General features: G+C 46.4%; 1 protein-coding gene across 2 annotated transcripts in view; it reads right to left on the bottom strand.

Moving 5' to 3' along the window:
* The window catches only part of PES1 (pescadillo ribosomal biogenesis factor 1), a 163,957-nt gene that overhangs the window by 82,843 nt on the left and 55,440 nt on the right, over positions 1-25,674 (bottom strand). For both annotated transcript variants that reach the window (XM_086943192.1, XM_086943193.1), the window contains exons 3-6: positions 14,613-14,766; positions 12,133-12,242; positions 11,839-12,010; positions 676-765 (exon numbers count right to left, since the gene is read on the bottom strand). In XM_086943192.1, the coding sequence (XP_086799318.1) occupies positions 676-765; positions 11,839-12,010; positions 12,133-12,242; positions 14,613-14,766 (526 nt within the window). The remainder of the gene's footprint in view (positions 1-675; positions 766-11,838; positions 12,011-12,132; positions 12,243-14,612; positions 14,767-25,674) is intronic.

Genomic DNA, 25,674 nt, shown 5'->3' with positions numbered 1-25,674 from the left:
ATGCATCAGACGTGTTATGATATCGTTCTCTATCCAGCTCTCGCTTCTATATGCCATTCTGCCCTCATGTTGCAGCTGGTGCTGTACCTCCACTCCTTGACTGGTAGTACAATCCTTAATGTTGCTATGGCGCAGCTGCAATGGGCATAAGGTGTTTTCTGTGTCCCACTAAACCTTGATGATCTTGGTTTCATCCTTCTCTCAGCAGGGCCAGAGGAATCCCTAGCATAGCAATCAGCACCATGTGACTGATACAGCCCAGGTTTTAACAGTATCATGCTGCTACCTTGGAAACCCCTGATGGGCCACAGGGGCAGGAAAACCATCATCACTTCATTTTGGGGATCGACTATGCCCTCAGAGTGTTGGAGATGAATTTATGGGAGGACAAAGGGTGTTGTACTTACTTAGTAGATGAAAGAAATGTTCCTTGAAGTAAAAAAATTAAATGCCCCATTTGAAAACAAAGCTGCAAGTGGGAGACACAGAACCCCAATATACTGCATTTTTCAAGATGCACTGATTAAGATAGGTAATCAGCGCAAGGGGGAGCAACAATTTCAGGGAGATGGTAAGGGAGTTTCAGGAAATATGCACTTATTTGCATATGAAGTAGCACAACCCTTTAGGAGCCGATTGATGTGTTGGAGTGTTAGATTGATCTGTTCTACTTACATTGTGCGCAAAAGCATATGGTGTAATCCAAGTAACCATCTGTCCCAGCACCTCAGCCTGGTAGTAGATGCCTTTAATGGACAGGAACACCTACAGTCACAGAAAAAATAGTAAGACTTGATAACCTTTAAGCTAGAAAGTTACTTTTATAGGTGATGCTGCAATGGTAGTGCTATACATTAAGATACAAAAAATGTAATATGCTGTTTAATACCACACAGAGTGTGGAGAGGACATGACTTGGGAGAGGCGAAGCCTTGAGTGGTTCAAAATGCCCCTGACCTTTTTTAACAACAGTAACAGAAAGACCAGACCACTGCGCACATCTACATATATGGTTTATACCTTTTTTCCATATGAGTTTATAAAAATACCAAATTTCAGGATTTCAGGCTTTAAATGTGTGCAGTAAAGTAAAATCACATTGAACAGGCCTCATACAGTATTTTTCTGTCGTCATTATCACTGCGTTGCAGTAAGCACAAGGAATTTGACCCAAACACTGTAGCAATAAATATGTGAACATTTTTTATTAAGACAGTTTTTCTAAAAAGCCTTTGTGATATTAGGCCACATTTATTTTTACGGCCATGACAGAAGGAAAAAAAAAAGTTACTTCCCTTGCAACATCTGTTTGCAGCATGCGTGCCCTGCTGCAGATTCACATGCTCTGCATACTCCTGCCACCAGACACTGGCAAGTTGTTTTTCATTTAAGTTGTTTGAGTCACAAGACCTGTGCCTACTCTTAGTCTACACTGCACCATGACAAAGACTTATCCTTAGATTTATTTTAGACAAGTAGTTAGTACTGTGCATTGTGAAATGCAATAGTGTTGAAAACATTTGCAGTCACTGCTGACTTCAAGGTAGGTAAACACATGTGAATATACAGCCCTGCATGCTACAAAAAGATGATTACAGGCTAAGCAGTATTTTCTCTTCATGGTATGTATGGGTGTAGATACACATGCTCCATATGGACTGCAAATTATCTCCCACCCTTTTCATAGCAACCAGTGGCTAGCGGGAAGATCATCTAGATTTTTTACATAAAGTTCTTAATACATGCCAACTAAAGCCTGGCGGCGGTTTTGGATTATCTGCACATTAAAGTTTGGTGAACATGTAACAGCTCTACAGATGTCCCCTAAAGGAATATTTTCCAAAAAAAGCTTGAGGCTCCTTTCTTACGTGTGGAATGCCCTTTAGGTGGTACAAGCAGTGTATGCTTTGCCTTAGCATAAAAAGTCTGTATACATTTAACAATGTTTTACGGATGGATTTGGCTCACAACTGCCCTTTTAACATCTTAGGTATGTATTTTTGCCGGCCCCTCGCCTTTGTTGTTGCTTTGGCGGACATCTTTGGTTGGGGAAGAGGGTGCACGCGCTAGTCCTCTCTCTTGGAGGCGACTAGGGCTTAAAAGCTGCCATGTCCACGCGCAGCGGAGACGCGCAGTGGGGATGCCGGAATATCGCCGGAGTTTCGCCAGAGTCAAGCCCGTCTGTGCCCGTCCGGGCCCAGACGGGCCTAGGGCACACCACTCTGCTCAATCCATCCAGACATCTGGCCCCTCCGCTCAGGTATTCACGAGACTCTCTGCTCTCGCTTCGCCCGACTAAACTTCCTAGTTGCCATTATAAGTGGGTTGAGGGTACTGCCTTTAAACACTGTCTCGGGTGTCCTGTGTCTAATAACTGTGTGGCTTTAAACATACTCACTATGGCTCTGCTGAATTGCAGATCATTGCCCTGTCACGCAATAGAAATACACTCCCTCCTTTTGGACCACTGTCTAGATGTATTATTCCTAACGGAAACGTGGTTGACCGCCTGTTCAGGTCCCGATATTGTCCATGCTCTCCCACCGGGTTACCTCATTTTCCATCTGGATAGGCCGGATGGGAGAGGAGGTGGAGTGGCCATCGTTTATAGAGACACTTTCGTGTGCAAAGCTGCAGACTGCGGTATTACCAACACTGAAAGTTGTCATTTCTCCCTTGGCATATCTTCCTCCGTTTCCATCTCCGGCCTCCTTTTATATCGCCCTCCTGCTGCGCTGGGGAATTTTGTGGACTCTATTATTGAGGCCATCATTCCATTAGCCGCTGCCTCAGGCAACTTTGTACTTCTGGGGGATTTTAATCTTCACTTTGATGACCCCAATGACGTGGTGGCAAGAGATTTATTGAGCTCATTTGATGCTCTCGATCTTCACCTCGCTCATCTGGGAGCCACTCATAACAGAGGTCATCAGCTTGACGCTGTTTTTGCTAACACTGCCAACCTGCAAGCCCTCCAGATGTTGGCCCTTCCCTGGACGGATCACCACCTTATTCCTTTCAGCTGGTTGTTGAAGAACCGGGGAGATCCCGTGCCTAGACAATACACTATGGAACGTCTCTGGTCGAAGCTGCCGGTTGAAAGTTGGGTTGAAGAGCTAGCGATAACTCGCCCTGACCCGGTAGATGACCCCAATATTGCTGATCAACATCTAACTAATTGGCTTACTAACTCTCTGGATCGACTGATTCCTAAAAAAAGGAGGCTTATCAGGGAGAGAAGAACTGCCTCTGCCCCCTGGTATACTCCGGAACTCAGGAGTTGCAGAACTTCCTGCAAAAGGCTTGAACGTGCCTGGAGGAGAGAGCAGACGGAAGAAAGCCGGGCTAATTATAAAAGAGAGATGAGAAAATACAAAAGTGCACTGAAAGATGTCAAAAAGATTTTCTTTAGCGATAAGATTGAGAGGGCAAGTAACTCTCCAAGAGAATCCTTTAAAATTTTTAAAGAACTCCTCAATGCCCCAGTCCCACCAGTCGTACACGTCAATCCTAAAGATAAATGTGAAGAACTGGCTAGTTTCTTCCATTCCAAAATAGATACAATCCTATCCTCTTTGCCCGCTATGCCTCAAATCTCTGAGCCGACTACTGGTCCTATAATCTGCCCGACCGAACTTGTCTCTTTTGGCCCCTTCTCGGAGGAGGAGGTTACAAAGGTCTTGGTGGAGATGAAGAGTGGATCTCCGAGTGACCCAGTGCCTATGAAACATCTTAAACTTGTGGCTAATACTCTGTCAGCTCCTCTTACTGACCTTGTCAACCTCTCTCTCTCTCATGGTATAGTCCCTCAGAGATGGAAAAAGGCAGTAGTAAAAGCCCTATTAAAAAAACCAGGCTTGGATCCCGCCAATCTGACCAACTTCAGGCCTATTTCGCTTCTGCCGGGGTTTTCTAAAATCGCAGAGAAGCTGGTTAACCGTCAGCTCTCTCACTATCTTGAGTCCAACCACCTGTTGGGAGACTCCCAGACTGGTTTCCGTCCCGGCCAAGGAACGGACACAGCCCTGCTGGCGGTAGTGGAGGAAGCAAGGAGCACTCTTGATGCTGGAGGATCAGTGGCAGTGATCCTCCTGGACTTGAGTGCTGCCTTTGACACCGTGAGTCATCAGGTGCTCCTCCAACGCCTGTCAGAGGTAGGTGTCTCAGGGACGGCCCTGAAATGGTTGGGATCTTTTCTCTCCAACCGTTTCTACCAAGTCTGGGAAGGGGCAGAACAGTCTTCCCTATTCCCTCTTCAATGTGGAGTCCCTCAGGGCTCATCGTTGAGCCCTACTTTGTTCAATGCATATATGACTCCACTTGAAAGAGTGGTAGCCCCCTCGGGGCTGAAGATCATCAGCTATGCTGATGATACTCAGCTGGTGGTGGGCCTCACTCAGCTGGCGGAACAACCCAACTTGTTGCATGACTGCCTGGTTAATGTCTATCAATGGATGTCCAACTCAGCTCTGAAGCTCAATGGAGGAAAAACTGAGTTGATGCTCTTGGGCAACACCAGTTCCTCCATCATTACCAGCTGTTGGCCCCGGTCTCTTGGCGACCCCCCATCTCCCAAAAAGGAGATCAAGTCCTTGGGAGTATGGTTGGAGGAAGATCTGTCCTTTAGGACCCACGCCAGAAAGACTGCGGGGGTTTGCTTCGGTCTACTGAAGTCAGCCCGAAAGGTTCTCCCACTGCTTCCGGATCCAGCTAAGAAGCTTTTGATGCGTGGCTTAATCCTTTCTAGGCTTGACTTTGGTAATGCCCTGTTTCTTGGTGCCCCTGAAGCCACCTTTAAAACCCTCCAACAGGTGCAAAATGCAGCTGCCAGAGTTTTGATGGAGATCCCTAGAAGGCAGTCTGCTGCCCCAGCCCTGAAAGCACTTCACTGGCTCCCTGTTAAGGAGCGGGTGAAATTCAAGGCGTTGTGTACGGCCCATAAAATTCTCCATGGCAAAGGCCCCCCCATCCTTTTGAATATGGCCCGTCCTTATAAACCTCCCCGCCTTTTGCGCTCAGACCAGCAACATCTTTTGCAATCTGCGAGAGTCAGAAGAGCTCGGACTGGGGGCAGGCGCTTCTCGGTTCAGGTGGCATCTCTGTGGAATTCTCTGCCCCTTAAGATTCGCTCAGAGCACAAGATCCTAGTATTTAGGAAACTTCTTAAAACCTACTTGTTTCCACAGTAGTGAGCTTCGAGTTCCTCCTTCTTTGGTCTGTTGCGCCGGGATGCCCCCGGGTAAGCTGAGCGCATTACAAATTTCATATAATAATAATATAATAATAATGTCCTCTACAGGAGAATGGATGCAGGAAGAAGGGGGGCAACTCAGTCTGGCGGACATGAAACGGTCAAAACACCTTTGGAAAGAAATTGGTGTTTGTTCTGAAAACCACCCTATCTCTGTAAACAGACATTTGTTCATGGGGATATGAAAGTAGGCATCATTGAGGTTTATTGTTGCCAAGTAATCCCCCTTTTCAATTTGTGGTATTATTTCTTGGAGGGTACACATTTTGAAACTTTGTGTTAATATGAACAGGTTGATGAATAAGTTCATTATTGGTCTTAGAGTTCGATCCTGTTTGGGTACTAGGAAGTATGGGGGAGTAGTTTTCTGTGAACCATTCTTGTATTCGTACTTTTTCTATTGCACGTCTTAGGCATAGTTCCTTGATCGCTGCGTTTAGAAGGGTTTGTTCTGATCTCATACATTCTTTCTTTTGGCTGGTTTGCAGGTGGTACTTCTGTTAGCTCTAAGCAATACCCGTATTTTACCAAATTTAAAATCCAATAGTCTGTTGTTATCCTTTCGCTTTGTCTGTGGAATAAGGATATCTTTCCCCCCACTGGTGTTGTGTGGGTTCCTTTTTGTGATTGAGTCAGTTAGAGCCATTTCCTCTCCCTCTACAGAATTGGCCTCTTCCGCAGCCATTGCCTCTTCCTTGAAAGGGCTGCTTCTGTAGTTGCTGCCAACCTTGGTAGCTTGACTGTTGACCCATTTGTTTACCTGGGTTCTGCCTTTGAGTTTGTTGTGCCATAGGTTGTCCTTGGCCATAGGAGCCCCAACCTGTGGGCTTCCTATTGTTAAATGCCACTCTTTCAATTGAACCTCTTTGTTGCCAGGCCCCTTTGCCCTTACTGTTTTGTTGCCCTTAATTTGTTGGAGGGATTCATTAAACTCTTTGCCAAATAAAGCGTCTCCATTGAATGGTCTGTTAATGATGGAGGGCTGAACTTCCTGTTTAAAGCCTGAGATTCTGAGCCACGCATGTCTTTTTAGGATGGTTCCTGTGCACATCTGCCTACTAGCAATGTCCGCTGCATCTAAAGAGGACTTTAGACAGGTGTTTGCCACATTTTTCCCCTCCTGCAGAATAGATTTTGCCCTCTTTGTCCTCCTCAGGGACTTTGTTCAACAACTCCTCTATGTCATCCCACTGTTGGTGGCCATATCTATTCAGTAGATCATTTGAGTTGGCAATACGCCACTGTGTAGCAACCTTCTTTTCCATCCTTCTCCTCACTATATCCCTTCTCTTACTTTCTTTTTCTGGTGGAGGCCCGGTGTTGGAGACTGTGCTCTCCTCTTAGCAGTGGTGACAATAATTAAGTTAGGTACTGTACTTCCCTGAATATATTTAGGGTCCTTTGAGGAGGGTTTATACTTTTTGTCCACTTTTTAGTTACCCCTTTGCTTGAGGCTGGGTCCCTGAATGCTTTTTTGTGTCGTCCAGAATACTGGGTAGCATTGAAAGGTATTGTGTTCCTTTTGTTGCTGGTGCCAGGGTTTCTAGCAAGAAGCATGTGTCCCCTTTTTCTTCCTCTAAGGGTACACTAAATTGATTTGCTGCCCTTCTAATAATTTAATTATAGAAAGCAATGTCATCTGGAGGTGAAGCTTTCAAAGGGTAACTGCAAATCTCTTTTCTGGGCTCTCTGTGTCGAGGTCGTTCCACTCATCCTCAAAATGCTCCGAGTTTTCCTCCTCTTCAGATATGTCTCCATATTCCTCGGGTTCTTCGCCTGGAGGTTCTGGTGTTGGAGGGGAGTCCAATATAACTTCTTCTCCTTCTGCGTCTTCTGCCTCTTTGGCGTCAATGTTCTCTGCTTCGGCAGCCGGTGTCTTTGGGATTTGACAATCTTCAGTGAGGCATCGAAGCCCTTCTTTTGTAGAAGAGCTGCCATTTCCTGCTCGAATCTTCTTTTTGACCTCAAAGGCTCTCTTGGAGTCGGTGACCGGAGATTTTCTTTTCTTCCAGATGTCGACGTTAGTCTTCATCAGTGTAGTGCCCTTCTTTGCGGGTTCAGGGTCGACCCTTTGTTTCAGCGTCTTCGGCGATTGTCCCTACTCGGTACCCTACTGTTGGGTTCCGTGGGGATCTTTCAACCGCGGATGACTTTTAATCGCCTTTTTTGCTCGCGATGGGGCAGCCTTGTGCGCCCTTATGTCCTTGGCCCTTCGGTTCCGACGGATCTTTATGGCATCTTTCCTCTCAGTCTTCTTTTTCAGATCCTTCGCCTTCTTCTCCGTGTGGATTTTTTCAAAGTCTCCCTCTAGGACCTCGACGTCCGATCCCTTGTGCGTCGACTCTGCTGGTGTTCCAGGTTCTTCCCCGTTGCTAACCCAGGTCTCTCAGGGAGGTTTTCTTCCTTGTCTGCGACATTGTGGTGTAGTGAGCCTGTCTTTGATTTCGGCGTGTCCTTAGTGTCTTCTGCAGGAACACTGCGCAGGCCTCACACTCCTTGTCCTGGTGGTCTTCGGGCAGGCAGAGGTTGCAGACGTCATGCGGGTCGCGTTGAGCGTACTTGTGGTGGCACTTTTGGCAGAACATGAAGGGGGTATTCTCCATGGCCCCTACCTCGCCATTTGTGGACCGGAGTGGTCCTGCCTTCGGTTACAACATCAATGAACGATGATATTTCTTCGGGAACCTTCTTCTTTTTCAAAGTTTTTGGGGAAAATTCGAAACTTCCTTTGGGGCTTCCAGTCTTGCTTCCAGACCCAACGGCGGAAAAAAGAATCTGAAGATGGCCACCATGGATTAGCCTTCCGGACTATTTTGAACCATTTTCCTCATTGCTGTCCCTACAACATGGTGACTAGTATTAGTGTTAGGGCACTCTGTAGTTCTTCAGGCAGGACCTTGACAAAGGGGCAAGTGTTATTAGACACCAGACCCTTCTCTATCCTGGACCCACAGATGCCACCTAGAGGTAGTGCCCTGAAACATTCACTTCTGACATTCATCACAGATGTCGGTGACCTGCTGCTTCAAATGTACTGTATGAAGACCGTGAAACTAGGATTGTTAAGTAAAGTGCAAATCCAAAAATATCATAAGCTTTCAAACCAAACAAGCACAATTATAAAGCGTTAGAAATGTGTTCATTTTAAACGACAATTTTAGTGGAGCAGTTTTCCAAATTATCTGTTAGACAAGATATAGAATTGTTTCGGTTATCAAATGTTGAGCTCCATCATTGGAGGTATATGCTATAGCCCACAAGCCTCATAGAAACCTAGCATCATGTGACTGCAGTGAGACAAAGGAGCTGCAACAGTGTAGTGGTCGGCAAAGGGACAACTGGTCTCCTCAGACCACCACAAACAAAGTTAGCAATCAAAAGCACGTCTCGCTGAGTTTACATTGAAAACGGCCATAAATAAACGCTGTAGTTAATGATCATAAAATAAAACCGAACTATTGTCTCCGCCAAAGTTAGATAGAGTATACTCTATTTATTGTATGGATAGAGTTTTTATCAAACAGTCTATACTGAAAAGAAGCAACTTCGAAGCGCAGAGTATACAATGTGTGTGTCCAATCATATATTACTTGAATGGTGATTCATATTACCAAATTTTATGCCAAATGGGCAAAAGAAAATGCTTACGTGCAAGTGAGTAGCAATTTTTTTTAAGTCGTTCAGTGCCTTCGTCGGGCTTCAACAATTTAATGCTGCACCTACATAGCATCTACAAATAACATTTAAGCTGCTTTCGATAAAACCCTAGACTGTATTGTATAAATCTACTGAGATGAAAAGAGCAGGTTACCATGAACAGGAAGCCGGTATTGACTTTCTTGCGGTGCAGTGAAGGATACCCAGTCTATTTGGCTGCTGTCAAAGCCACTCTAACGGCGGTAGTCAAACTACACTATTGCAAGAGCCTTGTCGAGTCAACCATAAGTATTCAAGCCATACACTATTCATATGGCACTCTGCCACACAAACCGCTGACAAGGACTACTGTGCCTCGGTGACTGAGGCCAGGATATAGAGGTTTTATATTCACAAGTTTAAGTGGGCTTGCTTTGAAGAACTATTAACCGTATATTTCCTCCTGGCACGTGCGTTACTATCACCTGGCTACAATGGCGGCACACCACAAAATCAAAGTGTACATCGTTTGTAAGCCAGATTTCCACTCGGATGAATGTTTGCTTCGAAATCACTTTGAAGCGAAGCTAGATTTGTTGAATCTCTTTCTGCAGCCGCGCACGTTTCAAAAATTGCATTGGCCGAATCCATTCTGCGGTCCCTTCTTTGCAACATCTGCTGAAACTTTAAAACGTTTTACTGCGTGCTATTTATGCACTGCAACAAGTGGAACTTAAAACTAACAAGCATTTGCCTACCACAGAAGTACGGTAATGCGGCAGGGGAACAAGCCGAGTGACACCTCCATGGAGGATTCCCTTTTGCCCGACTAGTGGGGCCCACTATGGCCAGAAAGCACATAAGGCAGCTGCCCACGATCGCTAGGTGCAGCTGCCTATAATACCAAGGAACACGTCTGAAACCTCTCCCGATCTTGTGTGGTTGACGCAGGCAGGTACCTTGATCCCAACCCACTCCATGCAGAGCCTCCGGCGCTGCTTGCAAAGACCACAGTGCTGACTGGGATGAAGGTGGGTCTGCTCGGGTCTCGCTCGGGACATACCCACTGGCTAAGTCAGCGGACCTCTCCCACGATGCCCAACAGCTGTAGCGGCTCCAGTCTGGCTTTCATGTTCTTCAGGAATCGGGCAGGACCGCACTTCCTTGAAGAAGGTTACTAGGCAACCTTTCACATGCTGACGCTGCATTGGGAGACGCCAATGCGACTCCTGCTCCCCCTGGCTTCCCCCAGCTGATGAAGTTACAGGCTATGTGGCGCAAGGCGAGGCGGAGGTTGGGAGCGAAGTATCCCCTAGCGCTTTGCTTCAGCGCCTTCACATAGTGCTCCACATGCATTACTGACGATACCAGACTGAGATGACAATGCTCCACTCGCTGAGAGGCAGGCAACTCACAAAGTACTATGTTGAAAGCACATTCATATGCCCAAAATGAAGCATTCAACATGCACTGGGCATGGGCAAAACAAAGCATCCTCCCTCCCATTTACCTCACCTCCCAAGAATACATATTCATCAATCAGCTCACTCTCCGTCCACTAACTCAGACATACATCCAATACATCATTTACTCACCCCTTTGCTCAGGCATCAATTGGTGCAAGGGAGGTTAACAGTAGAGTGGCTAATGTAACTATGAACATGCGCAGTGCTGAGAAAGTAAATATGTCCTCGAGACGTGCCGTCCAGTCACACACATCCATGGTTTGAAAAAAGTTTCCCCCTCAAAGCTAGGTTTCCCTTCATAGATCGCAGCGAGTCACCCACACAGTCCAAGCAGTCAGTCCCCTGTTCAGCAGGGCTCCCCTGAGGGAACTCATTTATTCAATTAATAGCGGCGGTTTGTACAACTATGTCACTCGTGCGTGGGCAGTTTCAGACACAATCTCCGTCTGAAGTAAAATAGTTGACTTTATTTAACATGGCTTCTATTAAAATTCACCCATAAAAAGGAGCAGTGACTCACCCCGTGAGCCGACATGCTTATGCACAGGCACTCTAGCTGTGCCAGCTCTCTACTCCTTAGTGTAGCCAGACAATAGCTGTGAGCCCACGTCTGACTGCTCATGCTTCTGCACAGACACTCCAGCTGTGCCAGCTCTCTACTCCTCCTTAGTGCGGCAAGACGATAACAAGGGAACTACTTTAAAAACAATCTTTTGCAATGCAATAAGACTCGCATTTACGCAAGAACTATTGCATTGTAAATGGGAGTGCCAGCGGTGAAAAGGCACGAACGGAAGGTGGGGGGCCTGAGATGTCACAGATTAAGGGAGGATGCGGGGGGGGGGCGGACACAGGGAAGAAAATAGTGTTTTGAGTAAAGGGGCCCAATAGCCATGAAAGGAAACAAATTGCATAATGGCCGGGTTGAGGAGAACCAACAAGCCTAAAACCAATCGGAAGGCAGCATTTAGGACCTAAGCCAATGCAAAAGATGGGAGGAGCTTCTATGAAGCTTAAAGGCTATAGTGTATACTACATGCCTCACAAAGCGAGCAGCACATGCGCTGCACATGCGCTGCTAGGCAAGACCTAAAAATAAATTCACCAAGGTTCTATCCTGCCAATTTCCTTGGGTGACAAATATTTGCTGTTACATTTTGGTTCTCACAGTGGGGGAAAAAAAATTTGAATGACCTGTTGATGAAAACAACATAGTTCTTGAACCTGGATAAATATCCATCTTTTCGGAAAAAAAATTAACATTGGAAATTAAAAACAAACAAATAAAGAAATGAAAATTACATTTGTAAGAACATTGTGGATTCCTGTATAAAGAATACCAGCTATTACCCTTGAGTGATTCGCTCAGTTTCACACCTTTTCTACTACACCAGATGTTGCAGTGACAAGACCACAAGTTGAGGTCACATGAGAAAGCATGCCAAAACCAATGCAACTATCCTTGAAAATGAAGTTCTTACTTACCTTGCGCAAGGAGCGTGATGTAATGATGTAGTTCATGAACTCAACGGTGAGGCGGCGGCACAGTTGGATGGTCTGAACATGGCATTTCCCAGTGCGAGGAAATGTGGAGAAGAGATAAGCCATGGAAAGTGCATCATCCAGGTCTCGCAGTGCGTCAATGAAGGTCGGGTATCTAGCAGGTAGAAATAGCATACAGTGCATCACAACTGAGTGGAGGAAAACAGTGGGAAAGTGTGCGTGTGTGTGTGTGTTCTACTAAGTGGACCCTGAAAATAATCAAGCCTCTAACCTCACCTCTCTTTGATGATATGATCCAATCTATAGCTAGGTTTGTTTTCTTTAATCCGGTCTGCAGCAGTCCATTCGCCCTTAGCGCATGCCTTTCGAAGCTTTCTGACAAAGACCTGGCAGAAAAATCGAAAAAACATCAATGCAGACAGCAGGAAAGAGAAAATCAAAGCGATGACCAACAAGAGTTAGTAAATAAATCCGCTTGAAACAAACCGAACTCCTCTCTCTGTTCTGGTAAGATTTTGAACCCTCTTCATGCAATGTGCCCCTTGAGCTTCTTAAAAAGACATAGGATGCCATGCCCGTTCTGCCATCATTCTTCTAATATCTTCTTTAATGGCGGTGCTCAGCTAGGTCATTAGCAGGCTTTTTTGGGCGAGGAGGTCTTTGAAAATTACTGTAAAAGGATTGCCTCAAACTGTTAAGCCTACTAAATCATATACGATAAGAACAAGGGACTTATCTGCCATCTATCCTCCTAGCCTAGTTTAATTTCATAGTGAATATGAATAGCAGTAAGCATGAACTGGCATTTCAGGTAGTCTTTAGGGTGCTTAAAATTAGACCTAGGTGTCCCTTTTTTATCTCCCTCTCAGGAAGAGCCCCCTCTAGACTCTGAAACTGGGGATACTGAGGAGAAATATTGGTTTCTACCTCACCCAGTTGAGACTCTGCTTTATTTACAGCCCATCTTAAAGAGATATGAATAACAGAGAAACATATCCATTTCTTTTGTCATCTCCAACCTTTGGCCGGCGTGGCTCCTTGAGGCAGAGAGAACTTCAGAAGAGGCCAACTCTTCACGACGACGTCATCAGGACCACTCAACCAATACCAGGGGAGGACTGCGCGACACGGCACGGCGACGAAAACCTAGAGGAGGAAGACGCCGAACCCACTGGGAGAGAGACAGCGAGAGACAACGGGCAAGAGCCGGACTTCGTAGGACATCTTGAACTCACTGAAGTTGTCAGAGGAATCCACAGCGGGACCAGCGAGTGTGGAGAGACCGGGACAAGTACCAGCAATTCAACTGGGAACACCATCCATGAATCATCCAGCTACCCTCCTGGAACAGCGTGGTTCGCACAAGTGACTGTGTGGCTCGGGGGGTTGGGGGGGGGGGGGGGGGAAGGTCGGGAGGAGGCTACTAGCAGAACAACCCAAGTGGGCAACTTTGAGGCCAAAAGCACGTTGTAGTATGTACTTTTACTTGAGTTAGGCCCATAAAGAAACCTCAATTAACTATCTATTAACCTTTTCTCTAGAACTTTGTGGTCTTTCACTGGTGACAGATCTAGCCTGGTGGGTAAACTCCCTCACTCCTGTTTCTAAGAAATAAAAGGAATTAGGTGTGGACAGAACACCTACATATGCCACTTCCTTTTGTTTGAGGGAGAGTTCACTTAGGTCCTCTAAAACTGCTGGATGAAAAAGATTCCAGAAGAAGGCACACGAAGACTTATGTTTGGATTTAATTAAGTAATTAAGCAAACTAAAATTCAGAATAAAAACAGAGTCAAAAATTCATCCTGACTGACAGATTATATCCCGAAATCCCCACACTCCCCCTTGTGTGGAACAATTGTAAATGCTCCTGCGAAGCACTTTTGAAAACATCATTTGTTTTCTGCTGGGGGGGGATGAACCACAGTAGTTCTTGCACTTGCCTTTATCTTCCAATAACATTTTATCCCTTTCACCCATACATCTCATACTGATGTTCTATATAGTATTAAGGAGGTCTTCTTCCAGAACAAATACAAAGCATGAGCAGTGAAGCCTCAGTTAAAGTCAAACAAACTCTGGAATCACTCACTTGGGTTTCCTCTTTTCTTTAACACATAATCCAGTAGTCATAAATGGAAAGCACAAACCTTTGACTATACACCCATTCACTGGATGTTCGCAGCTTGGTGCTTCATTAAAAAAAAAAAGGATCAATAAAAGTTACAGTGAGAGGTAGACTGTGCCACATTGTGTTCATTGTTTTCTCTTGCATATGATGAAATACAGATGTAGACCCTTTAGTCAAGAAGCAGAGTGACACAGGCTCCAATGAGGTTTCTGATAGTAAAGTCAAATTACAAAAGCAGAAGGATTAGGAAGGGCTTAATCCAGAAAAAACACGAGACCAAACGGAATGTCCAGAGTGGTCGCTGAATTTTACTAGATGGCTCGCAATTTCGATTAATCATTCAACTCAAAGTTGCCTCCTACTGCAGAATCCGTACCGATTAATCCACTAGGACTAGTATTATTTTGCTTAGGAAGGAGGAGCTAACAGAAGGATGGTGAAAGGAGCAGAAAATGTCTTCAATAAAGTTTTAAATGTTAACCATCTTTTAGTCACTTAAGATTTAGCTTTACGGTCTGGATTTACACTCCAATTAATTTGTGTAATCATTTTTTTGTCTTTTAAAGCATTTTATGTACCTTGATAAAAATGGAAACAGACAAATAACAAGAAGAAATGGGCCTACCTTGTACTCGCGAAACTTGTTAACAACTGGTTCATGGAGAAGGAACTTTATATCTTTGATGAGATAGAACGTGCGTGCTGCTGTGGAGCCTTTGTTCACCTTCTTCTTGTGCTTGGGTTCATGTGGGTAAATCCCCTTCAGGATACAGAGACGTCTAGTTTAATAAAGGAAAGTAAATGCAATAAGGCTTTCACATAGTTTCAAAGGATAGGCAGAAGTATAGGAGTAAACATCCATGGTGTCCGGGACATTGCTGTACCATTTTGTGACCAGTTATGAACACCATTCCTTTCATCATCAACACTGAGCCACTGGAAAATTTAGAATATCAAAATACCACAATTGTGAAATGTGGCTAAACGGTGCAATGTGAAAATCCAAAAATAAGGATAATTTCAGACATGCTTTTGCCATGTGGATGTTTTCAAATATTTTCCAGCTTCAAAAAAATCAGGCTAGTGTGACACACCAACATATATTGTAGCCCAAATCCTTCCTCAAACAAATAACCTTTTTGGAATAAATAGCTGCATATACAAAGTGAAATTCAGTAAAACTAAACATGGATTACATCAACAGGATCTTAGTTGCAGCTAACATTTTCAAGGTGAGAAGAGGGATGACAGCATGCAATCTACATTAGTCTGAAACAAAGGAAGGGGCATTTCCTGATCCGGTTGGTCACTTCAATTGTACAGCACAACTTTCTTACAGGTCTTAATAGACTGAAATATTTCTAGACAGTGTTCAACTACTCATTTAGCAAAATAGACATACTCTCTAGAAAGGGAATATTTTTGCAATTTCCTAAAAGACATAGTCTGACACTGTTCCAACACCATGGAAAAGTGTTCCATATCAAGAATCCCCGAAATGGGGGAGGAGCCTAGCCTACATCCATGATGGCCGCCTGATCCCTCGGCTCCGCCGATCCTTCTGTTTTCCTCCCGGTCCGCGACTTCTCCTGCTATTAATCCTGCTTCTCAATCGAATCCTCGGGACCGGGAGACGATTCTGTCTCCAGCGGTGTGCTTCCCTGACCGCTCCCTGCGATGGAAGTGCCGGGGTGCCTCACCTCCTTTCCGGCGCTGGCTGCAGCTGGTCGGGTCTTTGTTCTAGGGATGGCCGGCCATGTCTGCATTCTCTTCGAACTTTGAAGCGGGACGGAGGCGACCGGCGGGGAACAGCCGCTACGCTGTGTTTACTGCCGCGGGGCTCCGCGCCGCTTTGATCATCTTCGCGCTTGGGAAATGTTGTGGCTGACAGTGCAACATTGTGTCTAAGCCGGTCCGCATGCGGAGCTGCTGGCTCGCTTGTCTCCGCCAGCGAAGCGGTGGAAGCCATATTGCTGGTAGTGCTCCCTGCTCCTGCGCTTACCCCGGGCTGCTGCCGGGGAGATGTCTGATTGCTTGTATGGTACCGGCGCCGTGCATGGTGTCAGCATGACTCATGCTGCCTCTGCGCCCCCCGCCAGTTTATATCATGCGGCACCCAGACTGAGCGCACCACTACGTGGGAGAGATAATGGAGACCAACCCTGTGGATTACAACATCGTTGTCAGCCCTGTGTGCAGAGACCCACTGCCTCTGTCCTCCTTGGGGAAGGGTATACTCAGACGTGAGTCCCTTGCTCATTGCACCATCAGGGTTCAAGCAAGCCGGGCCGAATACGGCTGAAATGCCAGAAACCGGTCCCCGGTAGCTTGTTTCCTTCCCAGTGCTAGAATTGGCTTGGTAGTTTGGTTTGCCCTGTTCCCATGATACACTGGGCCAGGGACAGACTAATTTGCATATAGCCAGGTTCTGAGCTGGGATGGTGCAGTGAGCTAAAAAACGGTGTTGGATTAAGCCCTGATCTCTTGACTGGGTGAGAGTATTCTGCTTAATTCATAAACTCTGTCCATCACCACCCCCTGTTGTTTAATTATTTTGTCCACCATAAGCGTGGAAGGGTATACTCAGACGTGAGTCCCTTGCTCATTGCACCATCAGGGTTCAAGCAAGCCGGGCCGAAGACGGCTGAAATGCCAGAAACCGGTCCCCGGTAGCTTGTTTCCTTCCCAGTGAAAGAATTGGCTTGGTAGTTTGGTTTGCCCTGTTCCCATGATACACTGGGCCAGGGACAGACTAATTTGCATATAGCCAGGTTCTGAGCTGGGATGTGAGGTTCCGTGACAATTGTAAGTGGTGTTTATGACTCGCACAAATATGGTCGAGTCTGGTATCTATGAACCGCAAATGACGAGTTTAGTAAGTGTGCGCAGTTTCGCTGTGCTAACTTAAACCGTTCGTTTGTTATGTGGGTTTTTCATCTGTACCCACGGGTTCCATCTTAGATACGGCATCCATTTTGTCTCTTGCCCTCAAGTAGCCAGCGAACGGACGCTGTCCGCTTCGCGACCCTGGGACTCCCAAGATATTTGCGGAAGACACATGTCCTTTGTAAGTGTCTTTATGATGAGGGGGATGTTACTGTAAGGCAGATGGCGCCGCTCAAGGCTCATCTTGCTGCACGGACTTATTGTCTCAGCCGTGCATCTCATTAGGCACGTCCCTTTGATGCCTGTATCTCGTGTTTCCCGATACCTCCCCTTTTACACCCTTTCCGATCTCCCCACTGTCTCCGTCTTCCTCTGCACCTGTCTTTGTTCCTACTTCGATCTGTTTATTGCTGATTGGAATGCACTAATGTTGGGAAGATGGGTTTTTACAGTTGGGAACCGCCAAATGTTTCCGCACTTGTGATCCGGACCTCATGTGTTTCAGAGTGACCAAAGCGACCCCTCTGGGGGATGATGGTGGGAACCGGGTTGTAAACTTTTGTGTATCATGTTGTCTTATGGGTAAAAACTGTATAAAAGGAGCGATCCACAGAACCAATTTGAAGCAGTCTCCCCGAACTACACTCGATGTACTTCCTGTGATATCTGTGTTCCCTGCAGCAAATAAACCTTGAATCTTTGACGTCGAAGGAAGTGTCCCGTGTCTCTGTGATTCGTACGCCGGAGCAGGTTACCCACGAAGGTTTCAGGTGTTGTGCCCTGGCACCGCTGGGTCCTACAGAACCCAGTCCTTCAGTTGGCGCCCAACGTGGGGCTGCATCAGTGGTACCGGTCCAAGCCCGACGATCGTGAGGAACTTCGTGTGAAATCTCCGAGGGAAGGTGCACCCCGCTTCATCGATCCTGTTGTCGAAATAAGTGGCCCGAAGACTTTTCCCGCGAAGATTCCCGCCTCCTGACGGCTGCGACGGACTGCTGCCCTGACTGTAGACCTGTTTTGGCGCCTGGCGTAGACCTTGGTAGAGCGAGACGATAGACGGGCCTTCCTGGTGACGCCATCGATCTTTGAGTTAAGTATTTGTGGGTCGCTCCCAGAGTTCTTGGTTGTTGACACTTTAGCGAGTGTTTTTGTTGTTAACGCTGTGTGAGTGTTTTTGTCGGTGACACTTTGCTAGCGTACTTTGTTGTGTTGTTTGACGACTGCAGCCGCCAAAAACCGAGGGTTTTTGTTCTTTGCTGGGACTTGGTAAATCCCGTAACCCTTGAAGTTTGTGAAACTCGGCTAGTGTGCAAGATGCCTGGTCGCAGTACTTTGTTTAGTTGTTTCAGACCTTGTGGTACGGATTCCCGACTGGAGGACTCGTGTCCGATACCTCCGGTTGGAACTCCCACTTATGAACTATATAGTAAACATGGACTAGGTCCGATTACCTTTAATGATTATTGGATTAAATACACGAAGAAGGACGGTGACCTTCGTTGGCCGCCTCATGGTAGCTTCGAGGCCCCGATCTTAGATAATCTAGAAATTAAACTGTTCGAAAGAAAATCAAGGCCGGCCATGTTTGATGCCTTTCGGTTGTGGCGCAAAGAAGCCCGACAGAAAGAAATCAGACAGAATAAACGTAATCAGCGAGATAATGTTGCTACTATAGTGAAGAAAGCAGAGCAGTTTCAGCGTGATAAGGAGGATAAGGATAAGGAAGTGTTTGACAGACTACAGCGTATGACCATAGATAAATGTTATCCCGCTTTGCCTACGGAGTCGGACAAGAAGGAAGAGCCAGTTGAGGATCCTTTAATGTCTTATCTCATGAAGTCGCCACCTCCGTACGTACAGGGTACCGCAGCTGCAGCTCCTGTGGTCCCTGCCGTACCTATTCTTCCACCTATTCTTCCGCCTATTCTTCCCCCGCCTGTTCCTCAGCCTGTTCCTCAGCCTGTACCCGCTCTTCCGACTGTTCCTGCTCCTTTGTCTGTTTCTATCCCTACTGCTCCTCCGCTTCCACATACTCCTGCTCCCGCTGCTGCTCCTGTTTTGTTAACCCCTGCTGTTGCTACTGTTTCTACTCCTTCACTTGTTAGTCCTGTGTCCTATAATTCTCCCTCGACTCGTTCTCGTACTACTCCTCTTGCGGCTAGCTTCTTTCATTCGCTTGGACCTGTTCATGGGTCTGCTAGCTCCGATGGTCCTCAAAGACGTAGTCAGCTTCCTGGAAACAGAGAACGTGTTGCGCTATATAATATGGCGATGGGTTGGATGGTGAACCCTCTTAGAAATCCGCCCCGTGTTGTACTCGAAACATTTTGTCAATTCAATATACCCACCCAAAGATACGTGTTTGATGAAATGTGTAAGTTCCTTCGCGATCAGATATCGGCTGATGCGCCTGACGAGGTGCTGACCGCTTTGTCTGATCTTCAGCTTCAGTTCTCAAATGGACTGATAGTGGATAGTAATGTTCGACGTGCTATTGAGCGGTTGCTATCTTTTCGCCCCGCTCCGATACCTCATGCATTGTTTGTCGAGGATGTTGAACCACCGCCAGACGAGTCTGGCCAATATCCCATGCGCGAAGTTCCACCGGTTTGGATACCAGCCAATCCTAATGCTCAACCTCCGACATTGGCGCATTTCCAGAGAGTATGGATACATCTCCCATGGAAACGCTCGGAAGTGTTACAGGTGAAGCAATCTTTGCCTGACCCTCGCAAAAATCCTACAGGATATTATAAGGAATTATCGCAGCTCGTGGATGCTAGGGTAATGAATCTCGCCGATATCGACATGTTGTTCGGCAATGTTGTACCGCAACCGGTATGGGCTAAGATTCGTCATGAAAACCATCCGAATGAATTAGGTGGTGCTTGGGCTGCCATTGTAGCGGCAGATGCCGGACAAACGGCTGCCGCTAAACCCGACCAGCTGATTGTTGATCTTCCTCAACGAATAATAACATTAATGAAAACTCTTATGCCAGCTATGAGGGTAAATTGGGATAAATTGTCAGCTTGTAAGCAAAAGAAGGACGAGAGTGTTTCCGACTTCTTTACGAGGTTCGAGGAGGCATTCATCGACCATAGTGGTCAGGATATGGGTACCGAGGGTGGTCAGCGATTGTTTGTGGATAAATTTGTTTCAAACTTATTGCCCGATTTGAGTAATAAATTAAAGAATTCGGAAAGTGCATGGGCCGTTTCTACCTCAGCTCAGATATTGGCTACAGCACAATATTATGAGAATAGAGAGAAAGAGGAGAACGACCGTGCTGATAAAAAGACGAAAGAACTAAAAACTAAAGTGTTGCTTCAACAAGCATATCCTCCGCGTTCAAATCAGAATGCACCCCAACAGAATAGGTCACAGTCGCAATCGAATCGATCTCAGCCACGTAATGATTCCTCCTCCCAAAGATCATCGTTAGGGTACAATCAATGTGCTTATTGCAGACAGGAGGGACACATTAAATTCAATTGCCCTGTTTTGAATGAACGTCATAGTGGTAACTCATCTAGAGGAGGTCGTGGTGGTTCGCAGCAGGCATCACGTGGTAGAGGTCGTGGTGCTCAGAATGACCGTTCTGATAACTCCTCTAATAATAATAATTGTTTCGATCAACGTGGATCATCGCAAGGACGATCTGCGCAGTATAATGTAGACGACTATTACGTAGATCAGGGAACTGACGACAGTAATTACTAGGACAGCCAAAGACAAGGAGAGGGAGTGGTATCAGTTCCGGTTGATCAGAGAGGGCCTTACGTCGCAGTTGCTACATCGGGCGTCGTTGAGCCTTTTCTGTTGGACACTGGTGCAGCGAAAAGTTCCATTCAGCATTCGAAACTCCCTGGCGCACCTTTGTCTGGCTTAACAAATGTTTCCGTTGGATTCTCTGGCGCCCCCGTTAGCAATCCAGTTTCGCGCCCTTTGCCCCTTACAATTGGGCCACGTGAGCTTCAGGCTCCGTTAATTTTGACTACTGGTTGTGGTGAAAATCTTTTGGGCCTGGATTTGCTTAAACGTTTGTATGCGACTTTGTATTGTTCTCCTGCGGGAGTACAGCTTACGTTTGGAGAGAGGGTTGTCTCTCCCATGTACTTGTCTCTCGACAAGCTCCCACCGGAATTGAGTTCTCTTCCTGCGTCTTTGTGGGCGACGGGTCCGAATGACGTGGGCCTACTTGATATCTCGCCCTATGTTGTTCAGTTGAAATCCAATGTGCGTTTGCCACGTATTCCCCAGTATCGTATCTCTCTTGATGGTGAACGAGCATTGTTAGCGATCATTTATGATTTGATCGAGAAAGATGTTATTGAAGAGACTCGGGGAAACGTGTGCAACAGCCCTGTGCTGCCCATTCTTAAACGTACGGATCCTTCAAAACCGCCTGTTTATCGTTTTGTTATCGATTTACGGGAGGTGAATAAAATTGTGGTTCCTCAATTCCCTGTTGTGCCTGACATCACGGCGCTACTGACTCTGATTCCAGCTTCTGCATCGTGGTTTTCGGTGATTGACTTGAAAAATGCGTTTTTCAGCATCCCGATTGCCGAAGAGAGCAGGGACCTTTTCGGTTTCTCTCTCGGTGGACGCAGCTTCCGGTTCAAACGCGCTCCTCAGGGCTACTGTGAAAGTCCATCGATTTACAGTCAGGCCTTGAAGGGTCAACTGGATGCGTTTAGGTTGCCGGTCGGTGCGGCCTTAATACAATATGTCGATGACTTATTGGTGGCTGCCGATACTCAGGACATTTGCAAAATTGCTACAGTGTCGTTGCTGCAACATCTCTGTGAGTTGAATCACAAGGTGTCACCTACTAAACTCCAATATTGTTGTCAAGAAGTAACCTATCTAGGTCACTTATTGTCAAAGGAGGGAAGGAGGTTGACCCCAGAAAGAATTGCAGCGATTGCGCGAATGGCTGTGCCAACAACCCAAAGAGATGTGCGTGCCTTTCTAGGTATCACGTCGTACTGCAGGCAATGGATTCCTAATTTTTCATTGCTAGCGAAACCATTGGTGGCCCTTACGTGCAAGGATGTTTCAACTCCTTTACCATGGACGGAAGAATGTCAGAAAAGTTTTTCTGAATTGCGTGATTCATTGTGTTCGGCTCCTGTGTTGGGTACTCCCGACTACAGTAAGCCGTTTACATTATATGTTCACGAGAGAGAAGGCTGTGCTTTGAGTGTCTTAACGCAACCTTTTGGTGGTAAGCAACGTCCATGCGCATATTTTTCCTCGACCTTGGACCCAGTAGCTAGAGCATTGCCGAGTTGTTTACGAGCAACAGCGGCAGCTGCGGTCTCCATCCGACAATCAGCAGGACTGGTCATGGATAATATGCTTACGGTGATGGTTCCGCATGCAGTCGATACTCTTTTGAATCGAACGAAAACTCAGCACTTGACGAGTGCGAGGTTGTCTGGGTACGAATTGACGTTGTTGGCAAGCCACATTCAGATAAAACGCTGTAATGTTCTGAACCCGGCAACTTTGTTACCAATTAGCGCAGAGTCAGATGAAGTAGTAGAACATGATTGCTACTTGAGGACCGAAGAAGAAACAAAGGGTCGAGTGGACCTTAAAAACACCCCATTGGAAGATCCGGATGGTACACTGTATGTGGATGGGTCATGTTTTAAGTTGCCGAATGGTGATGTGACTACTGCTTATGCTGTTGTAACGTTGAATACTGTTGTTGAGGCTGCAAGGTTGAATCAGAATTCTGCCCAAGCTGCAGAATTGATTGCTCTCACTAGAGCATGTGTGTTAGCAAAAGGGAAACGTGTGAATGTGTTTACCGACAGCCAATACGCATTTGGCGTCGCACACAGTTTTGGACGATTGTGGAGAGAGAGAGGTTTCTTGACGTCGCATGGTACTAAGATTCAGCATGGCCAGCTTGTGAATGACCTTTTGGATGCACTGACGTTGCCTAAGCAAGTAGCGATTGTTAAATGTAGTGCGCATCGTAAGGTGACGGATGATGTTGGTCGTGGTAATGCGTTTGCAGACGAGATTGCTAAGGAGACTGCCCGGAACCTTAGCACTCGGATGTATGTGACGAGTTCGGTTAGGTGGCCTACAGAATCGAGTATGTGTGAAGACACTGTTGGGAGTGTGAAAGAAATTCAGAATGAGGCCACCGAGACTGAGAAGGCGAAGTGGAAAGAAAGCACGGGAAAGTTGGATGCGAGTGGTTGTTGGATTGATTTGTCGGATCAGAAAAGATGGTTGTTGCCCGATGCGTATGTGCTGGCCGTTGTGACAATGGCGCATGGGTTAGCACATATTAGCGCGAAAGGTATTTGTAAGTTGCTGTCTCCTGTGTGGAAGAATGATGGTATCACGAAATGTGCTGAACGTTTGGTGAAGAATTGTATGGTGTGTATGATGTACAATCCTGGCAAAGGAACCCCAACTCCTCCTGGCAGTTTTGCTCCCCCTTCATGTCCCTTTGAGGTGATACAATTGGACTTCATCCATATGGAGCGATGCAATAACCTGAAATACGTTTTAGTTGTGGTTTGCGCATTCTCTCGATGGATCGAGGCCTATCCTCTCAAAGACAATACTGCTTTGTCTACTGCGAAAATCCTACTGAAGGAATACTTTCCTCGGTATGGAATGCCTAGAGTCGTGTGGTCAGATAACGGAAGTGAGTTTGTGGGTAGTGTGATGAAGAGTGTATGTAAGGGCCTTGGAATTAAATCAGAAATTCCATAGCGCCAATCATCCCCAGTCAGCTGGATTGGTTGAAGGGTACAACGGCACCCTTAAACTAAAGCTAGCGAAGATTCAGGCTACGACTGGTCTTTCGTGGCCTGACGCTTTACCTTTAGCATTACTGTCAACTAGGGCGACTGTACACTCCCGAGTAGGGCTTAGCCCCTATGAAATAGTGTTCGGCCGTCCTGCGAATGTGTGGGGGGTTCCTAGGCCAGGAATGTTTTCTGATCTTGAGTACCCAATGTTGATCGATTATCTACATGACCTGACTGCTAAACTGAGGTTAATTCACCAACAGGTTTACGACGCACTACCGACGCAGACGGAGGGTCCAGGCCACCAGCTCCAGCCCGGAGACTGGGTGGTGACGAGAAATTTTTCACGCAAGAATAACCTGGACCCGAGGTTTACCGGACCCTATCAAGTGCTCCTGGCCACGAGGACTGCCGTTCGCCTCGAGGGACGTAAGAATTGGGTGCATGCCACCCATACCAAGCGAGTCCCTATCCCTTTGCCGGCAGACCCGTGGGTAAGGAAGGGCATTGCATCAACTGAAACCGAAGCATTGCCAGCGTTTGTACCTTTCAGCGACGCGCAGCCTGTTGGAGAATCCTCAGCGAAGCAGAAAGACTCTGTTGAACAATTGTCATCAAAGGACTCAAGACCAGAACACCCAACTGATCAGCAGGACGCTGTCTCTTCAACGGATCCTTTGTTTGACGAGCAGACACGTCCTGGGAAAACCCGATACTTTCTGCGATCTCGTACTAAGAACTAATAAAAGATTCTGCTTTGTTGTATTGACAATTGCATTATCCCGTTTTCCGTGATCAGTTTTGAACATTCGTATTACTGTAATTATTCCTATATATATATATTAAGCTTCATTTCTTATACTTTTTGCTTCCACAGCTGAGACACTTTGTTTTTACATATATACGTATTGTGCATTGAAGGCCGTAGGGCCGCGCGCGTACTTCCTTCTGGATAGTAGGTCTTGACACTAGGTTGAAGGCCGTCGGTTCCTGGGAACTCCTAGGGATTGACTATTGCTACACAGAACGAAGTGCGTCAAGAAACGTTGCGGACGGTCGTAGGGAATGGCATTCTCAAAGCTGAACGATTTGGAAGGAGCACAAGCTCATAGATTCAAGCTGCAGCAACTCAGTCGTACCAAATGTTTTATATTCCAATTGTTTGTATTGTTTCTGACTGCTTCTGCACTTTTGGCGGGTGGGGTGTATTACACGATGTCCTCCTTTTTACTTTCTGCTACACCTACTCCTACTCCTGATCCTAAACCTACCTCTACCGTTTCTCCTCATTCCTTTCATATGTTACCGGAACATGAGCAGGCTAGACGTGTAGAATTCCGCAACAATTCCTTTATTCAGCTCCTTCATCAGCATCAGTTAGTGGTTAACACTACTAATTGTTGGGTGTGTGGGTTGATGCCACATACTACGGATAAGGGAATTCCATATCTGGTGTTACCGTATAGCTCCCAAGGGTCCGCTCGAGCATTTCAGACAATGTTTCGAAGCGCACTGGGTTTCCACCCCATTCGAGAACCACGTTCTCCCTACTCTGGTCCTACCTCGTATCAAAAACCTTTGTCAATAGCAATAGAGGATTTAGATAGCGATATCTATGATCCCTCGCTTATTCCCGAAGAAGAGGTACAAGCCTATAGGGTCCTCAGTAGAGGTGAATATAGTGCGTTCACTAGCGAAAAGCAGCTTAAAAGCTCGCCTCCAATATGGGTCGTACCCCACACTGGTAATTTTTGTCTCATGGGTCGTGGCCGAAGATCGCAAGCCCGACTTGGAGCAAGTGCTTGCATTGAAAATTACATTCTGCCAATGTTCTCGTCCCCTGTGTTTCTGGCTGCCAAGGGTACATACTTTATCTGCTATGATCGTGCATATGCATGGTTGCCCGCTGACTTCATGGGCTCATGCTTCATTGCAAATCTGTTGCCTCCGACGTTCACTGTGGATGCCGATTATCACAAGACTAGAGTTGTGAGAGGCGTAATTAGCGAAGAG

Source organism: Lissotriton vulgaris, chromosome 11, assembly GCF_964263255.1.
Source record: "Lissotriton vulgaris chromosome 11, aLisVul1.2, whole genome shotgun sequence".
NCBI classification, from domain to species: Eukaryota; Metazoa; Chordata; class Amphibia; order Caudata; family Salamandridae; genus Lissotriton; species Lissotriton vulgaris.
Note: the sequence above shows the minus strand (reverse complement) of the source record. Positions and strands in the feature narration are given on the sequence as shown.